The sequence below is a fragment of the Branchiostoma floridae genome, chromosome 6 (assembly GCF_000003815.2).
Source record: "Branchiostoma floridae strain S238N-H82 chromosome 6, Bfl_VNyyK, whole genome shotgun sequence".
Taxonomy (NCBI): domain Eukaryota; kingdom Metazoa; phylum Chordata; class Leptocardii; order Amphioxiformes; family Branchiostomatidae; genus Branchiostoma; species Branchiostoma floridae.
This window is the reverse complement of record NC_049984.1, coordinates 22,213,794-22,220,842: the sequence shown is the minus strand read 5'-3', so window position 1 is coordinate 22,220,842 and position 7,049 is coordinate 22,213,794. Positions and strand designations below refer to the sequence as shown.

At 40.6% G+C, this 7,049-nt stretch overlaps 1 protein-coding gene across 1 annotated transcript in view; it reads right to left on the bottom strand.

Moving 5' to 3' along the window:
* Window positions 1-5,169: 5,169 nt before the first annotated feature.
* LOC118418203 (protein lin-41-like) overlaps window positions 5,170-7,049 on the bottom strand; it is a 4,744-nt gene continuing 2,864 nt past the window's right edge. Inside the window, exons 2-3 of the mRNA XM_035824043.1 lie at window positions 6,591-6,711; window positions 5,170-6,208 (exon numbers count right to left, since the gene is read on the bottom strand). Of these exons, the coding sequence (XP_035679936.1) occupies window positions 5,370-6,208; window positions 6,591-6,711 (960 nt within the window). The 3' untranslated portion in view covers window positions 5,170-5,369. The remainder of the gene's footprint in view (window positions 6,209-6,590; window positions 6,712-7,049) is intronic.

The window sequence follows — 7,049 nt, the reverse complement described above, 5'->3', positions numbered from 1 at the left end:
CATTCAGCTCCTCTTTGTCTATCTTGCAGTGTCCCAAGAGGCCTTGTGAACGCCTTCATAAGAGGTAAACTGGGAATTATATACTGACACTAAAAGACACCTTATTAAATATTGACTTAGACAAAATACCCTACCAGACAATAGAATTGTAAAGGAAGCATATGACACACAAGATGTACAAGAACATTGGATTGTCCATGTTTAAGATATTTTGGACAGGCTTGCCAAAATTTTGGTTAAACCCTGTCGTCGATGCTAAACACTCAACATATTGCAAAAAGGACACATTTCTTTCTGGTTGGCGACCAGGGAGTTGCAACAAACTATAAACTTATTCTCAAATCAAAACTGACATCGAACGTTGGTAAATTACCTTTTATTAATACGTAGTCACCAATTACGAATCTGCTTGGAAGAAGAAAAAAGTCGGCACCGTAATATACAAGCCAACCAATGTCAATTTCATTAAAATGTCAAGATGGTGTTTTTTTGTTTGTTTTCTTTTCTTTGAACCTTTTTTTTATTCATGAGAAGCTCAAATCGGCCCTCAGGCCCTCAGGCCTTACGTCATGAGGGAAGTAAGGGTCAGATAAAATATCAAAGAGATACAGATTTATTACATTGAGTCCTAATAAACCTATCAACAAATGTCACTACATACACATGTTACAAAACATTGGTTGAAGATGAATATCATTCTTATAACTGTCCTGCCTATAACTCAAACAGCTGTACACTTACTAACTTAATTAGAATGCCGTGAATCTGCCGTGAACGACGGTGAACTAACGGGAGCAGTATTTACTGACCTGTCAAAGGCAATTAACACATGGACCATTCCATCCTTCTCCAGAAGATGTCCAGATACGGCATACAAGGCCACGCTGACTGGTTACTATACGTTGACTGGTTCTGGTCTTATCTCACAGGTAGAAAACACTGCACGTACATCAACAGAGCAACCTCTGGCTTTCGACATATAAAGTACGGGGTGCCTCAGGGATCAATACTGGGCCCACTCCTTTTTATCATCTGCGTTAACATCATGCTTGGATGACTTCAGTCTTGTGATATCTCAATGTACGCAGATGATACTGTAATCTATTACAGTCACAAGAACTCCAACAACATGGAGCAGATCCTCCAAAACGATCTACAAAGGTCAATGAATGGTGGAAAATGGAAATGCATGTACAGAATCTACAAACTGATTTCGTAAACAAGATTAAGGACATCCGGGTTGAAAAGGACGAGATAATCCCTTTCACGACAGGTGCTCCCTTTTCAGCTCCACACCATCAAAGGGAGCAGTAGCCGAAGAGAAGGAGTTCCTTGGGTCTGACACTTCCTCTGGGAGAAGAAAAAGCCTACTGAACAAATATGTGAACTCTTATAGCTCTGCGTGGGATACACATACTTTGTCTGCAATGAACAGTACTACCAGCAGTTGCATGGCTGTGCTATGGGTTCACCAGTATCCTCGATAGTTGTCAACCTGTACATGGAGAAAGAATACTTCAAGACGTTTCCTGATCCTCCCCTGCCAACTGGGTCCGGTATGTCATCATGCATTACTACAGAAACATCTAACCATGCATTTACTCACACACAACACATTTTCACCCTGTGTAGTCAACATCACTTCCTATGCACTTCCTTATTCATCCTACTTATCTCTAATGCACCTTAGTACATCCCTATGTACTAACATTCATCCTACCTATCTCGATGCACCGGCACTCATGCATCCCTGTGTATTCCCATTCATCCTACCCATCTCGATGCACCCTCATGCATCCCTGTGCATTCCCATTCATCCTACCTATCTCTGATGCACTCTCGTGCATCCCCGTGCATTCCCATTCATCCTACCCATCTCTGATGCACCCGCATGCATCCCTGTGCATTCCCATCCATCCTACCTATCCCTGATGCACCCTTATGCATCCCTAGCCTATGCATTCCCATTCATCCTACCTATCTCTGATGCACCGGCACTTATGCATCCCTGTGCATTCCCATTCACCCTACCCATCTCGATGCACCCTCATGCATCCCTGTGCATGAGGGTTCATCCTACTTATCTCTGATGTACCCGCGTGCATCCCTGTGCATTCCAATCCATCCTACCTATCTTTGATGCACCGTTATGCATCCCTATGCATTCTCATCCATCCTAAAAATCTCTGATGCACCCTAATGCATCCCTGTGCATTCCCATTCATCCTACCTATCCCTGATGCACCCTCATGCATCCCCATTCATCCTACCTATCTCTGATGCACCCTGATGCATCCCTGTGCATTCCCATTCATCCTAAAAATCTCTGATGCACCCTCATGCATTGCTGTGCATTCCCATTCATCCTACACATCTCTGATGCACCCTCATGAATCCCTGTGCATTCCCATTCATCCTACACATCTCTGATGCACCCTCATGAATCCTTGTGCATTCCCATTCATCCTACATATCTCTGATGCACCCTGATGCATCCAAAAATGTCCATGTCGGAGCCTCCGCTTAAGAGTAAAATCTCCGGAAGACTGACACGGAATGCCAACAAGCTGGACACGCCGATCTGTCACACCAAGAGACACAAAAACTCTGCCTTTTTGAGTGAACTGTTAAATGAGTCAGAATGACCTCCAAGACAATCCCTCAAATTCTGTCGACTATTGTGAATGTCTGTACATAATAACTGAACACCTGTCTTGATTCTCGTGATATGTAGTCTAAAACTAAAAGTCCTTGATATTTGATAAAAATCCTTTTGTAAGCAATTAAGATTTTGAACCATGGTATCTTTTTAAATTGCTGTACTTAACTTTTAGTGCAATTCTCCCTGGAGGAGTACATGTAAATGCCAACACAATTCAGACTTGACTGCAAACGTCTGCAATATGGTATTTTAATAAAAATTTCAAGTTTTCAACTAGCTGGAGTTTATCTAGTCGACATAAATTTTCAATTCTTCCTTTGAGGGGAAATTTAGAATCGCAAAGCACAAACTGTGGCCTTCTTGAATAAATTTATGTATTCATTCCTGGTTTCAAGAAAAAATACTCGTTAACATAAACTAAATGTTATTAATTATGTATTAATGTGGTAACATAAACTAATGGATGTCTATGAGGATGCGAAGTTCTAACCGGGATTCAGACGTTTTGTCACTTACAGTGAAGCTTCTGGAAGCGTATCGTCTGCACAGTCGAACCGACGTCAGAGACGCATCTGAGACTCGATGTGTGCTTTCATTTTCACACCTACGTACAACTATGTACGTAACCAAAACGCATGGACATGTAGCCATTTGTTTCACATACGGGAACAAGCTCTACGGCTGTTTTCAGTAGTAAGACGTTGGTAGCCTGGGTGCCATCCTCCGTAGTAAATACTGGCTCAATCGTTTCACTTGCTTGTTATTGAATACATATCTTACATGAGGACTCGCTACTCCGCGATGCATACAATACTGTATTTAATGATAATCAAGACTGGATTAATCATGTTTAGGACATTCTCTGTTACCACGGCCTTGGGCAAATATGGACGAAACCTTTGACTTATAAAACGGATTATATTGCTAACCAACTGCGCACCAGGCTACAAGATATATACATACAGGAGTGGTTTAGTTCTATTGAAAACAATTCAAAACTGCCTTTTCTTAGCAAATCAAAAGAATGTTTTGAAAAAAATGTACCTTTATAATATAGATATCTTTGAGATTTGCAAAGCAATAACTTAACAATAGTTAAGAATTAGTAGCCATAGGTTGAATGTTGAAACAGGCAGATAGTACAATGTAGCCCCTGACCAAAGGTTCTGTCCATTCTGCCCAAATCATATTGAAGATGAATTTCATTTTATAATGGAATGTTCTAGATACACTAGTTTACTTGGTTTCGTCATTACCCTGATGTATTTTGATGCTCGATAACTATTTCCTGGCATAAGACAGGATCAAAGCCGGCCTAGCAGTGTCCATTAGTGGCTATTTTTGGCAGGATCCCGATACTGTCTTGTACCACTGGATATGAACACCATTCGTCAAGTACTTGTAACAAACTAGACGCCGGAAAGCTTTCGCTTCTGCCAATACGTTTATGTCAGTTGAGATAGTTCAGATGATAATGATCTGTATATGCATGTTCTTGCCCACATGAGCTAAATGCAATTATTCGATGGTATTACATGGAATACTAGAGACAAGATACTATTACAAGTAGTGTTACAAGCGAGCAGTTTAACAACTAGAACTATTGTTTACATATCTATTCCCTCTTTTTAAAACAACTGTATACGAACTCACATATATAGTTTTTTGTTGTTGTACCGCGTTGTCTGTGTCTGTCATTATACATACAAATAGGTCGTCTTTGGTTGACATCGGGTGTCTATATTGAGAGCACTGCTAAAAGAATTACGTATATCACTGTATATGGGATACGCTACTTGAAAATGGACTTCATTTTCTACACGTAGCATTGTCCACTACATCTTTATTCACATTAATTTCGAATTGGTCTTAAGTGAATTTCAATATGGGATAAAAAAAGTATGTACCAATGGTTAACAGTGTAGATAGCCTGGAGTACGGCCTTGTTAGCTAGGGTCCAATGGGTAGCGACTAAGTTAAAAACGAAGTTGCCCATACATTAGTGAGATGCGTCTGGTCCGGCGCCCATCTCCGTTTTATAGCCCTGGTGCAACACATAGGTGCAAGTACTACAGCAGGGGGGGGGGGGGGATTCCACTGGTGTTGTAGTGTGTTTAGCTTCAATAATATTCCGTTTAGCAGAGAAATCTTTTTTTATATGTAGAGTAATAGAAAGGAGTGTCAACAGCTACTATTCCCTCAGGCTGCAGGGTGACGATGATGATGATTCGGTTTTATTAATTCCAACATTCAAAATGACAGTATAGCAGTCAACTAGAATGTAGCTAACTGAATTGCACTGTTCAACAAATTGATACAACTCGGACTGGATCACTAACAGACGTCTAAGACAAATACGGCTCTAAAATATAACATTTACAATTCGTTAAATTCTACTATTACATATATGTAGTACTTGTTGTTTAAAAATTAACTGCTACATTACAATAAGAATATCAAACTTTCATCTGTTTTCAGATCAATCAGATACATACATACATACATCTTACATACATCAATCTTTCTTTCCCTTTAGAATGTGAGTGTCCGACGATGGAATAAAAATCATTTTAGTCTAAATTTCGTACCTATTTGTGCTTTTTATTGACCAATGTGACCATGTAGGGATTGGGACCGAGTCGGTGGTAGGCATCTGTGTCTGGGAACCCAGGATAATACGGCACGCTCTACGTTGGATCATGGAGTATCAAGGAAACACCATGTGGCGTGGAAATATAGTGGCGTTAAAAATGTCAGTTACCACCAACTGTCCATCAGGTCCCATGGCGACACCCCACGGGTCATTCATGTTCGCGACAGTACGGACAAACTCCCCGCGACTTGTGAACATGTCTACCCTGTTGTTGGCCTTGTTTGCCACGATGATGCGATCCAAGAGGCCCACACACATACCTTTGGGGACAAGCAATTGGTCTTCTCCGAATTCCAATATCCTCTCTCCAGAATGACTGTACTTCACAATGCCTGTAAAGGAGTCTGCAAGAAGGATATTCCCCTTCATGTCCGATACGACTCCGCCGACTCGTTTATGAGTCACCTCTTTGTTGAACACTTCAAAACTCCGAACAAGTGAGCCATTCGGTTGGAACATCATTATTGTATGTCCCTCTCCCACGATAACTTTGTTGTTGCGCACGTCTATCGCAATGCTGGGATAGGGAAAACGACTCGTGAAGCGTACGTTAAAAGTCTTAATGGGCAGTCCGTCCCTACGGTACTGTACGACATGTGAATGAGGATGATATGGAACTCTACTCCCCACTACCCACAGGTAGCCAGGGTTTACATCAACAGCAACACTGACAGGATAAATTTTCGTAGCCTCACCCGGTACTGCCGTTAACGTTGGGAAGAGGCGCAGGTAGGTACCGTTTATGCTGAAGACTTGGACCCGATTGTTAATATGATCAGTCAGAAATATCTCATTGTCAGCTGACACAGCTACTCCGGAGATAGTGTTGAACTTTCCAGGTCCGTTTCCTCTCTCACCAAAAGTGATCTTCTGTATGTTTCTGTCATGATTTTCTACAAGAAAGAATGAGTATTGTGGGTATAATTCTCACATTTGCAACAGTAATTTGATGTATTTTAGTACATATAAATAGAGAAATATGTATATTGACGCGTAACAAGAGTGCCATTCAGTTGCAGTTTCCTTGTTATATATAAATTTATATATATATATATATATATATATATATATATATATATATATATATATATATATATATATATATGGGTGTGTGTGTATGTGTGTGTGCGTGCGTGCGTGTGCTGGTGAAGTCGGTACCGTCCTCCGTCTTTGTTCAGGGATAGCTGATGAGCCAAGATGTATAGAGCTTCCCTAATTCTCCCTCAAGAAATTCTGACCTGAGCAACGGTATGCAAAGTTTCGTGCAAGGCTCACCTTCATCTTTTTCGGTATTGGAGACTGCCTTTCTTGTGGGGCTAAAGTTGGTAGCATTCAAAGTCGCTGCCGGTTGTAGATAGTTTTCTGCAATTAGCAATAAAATCGTATCCAGAATATTCTAGAAATAATCTTGTTTACTTCTATCTAGGTTAGACATCCGGGTAATAAGATACGCCAAAACAACTGGATATGGTTTTGGAAACGGTCAGACGTTTTAGCTTGTATTCAGCAGTTTTCGTCAGTGACACTGAAGTGATCTGGAAGAAACTGGTCTTTTATACCTATCTTATAATGAAGACAATTTTAGCTGTCCAGTAGTCAACATGTAAGACAAATTCAGGCTGAAGAGAATTTGTATTCCAATGGAAACCAAGCTAAGGCAAAGTCAAGCTAAAGACAATTTGGATTTCTATGGGAAACAACGCTAAGACAAAATTGATGCAACTGAGTCAATTA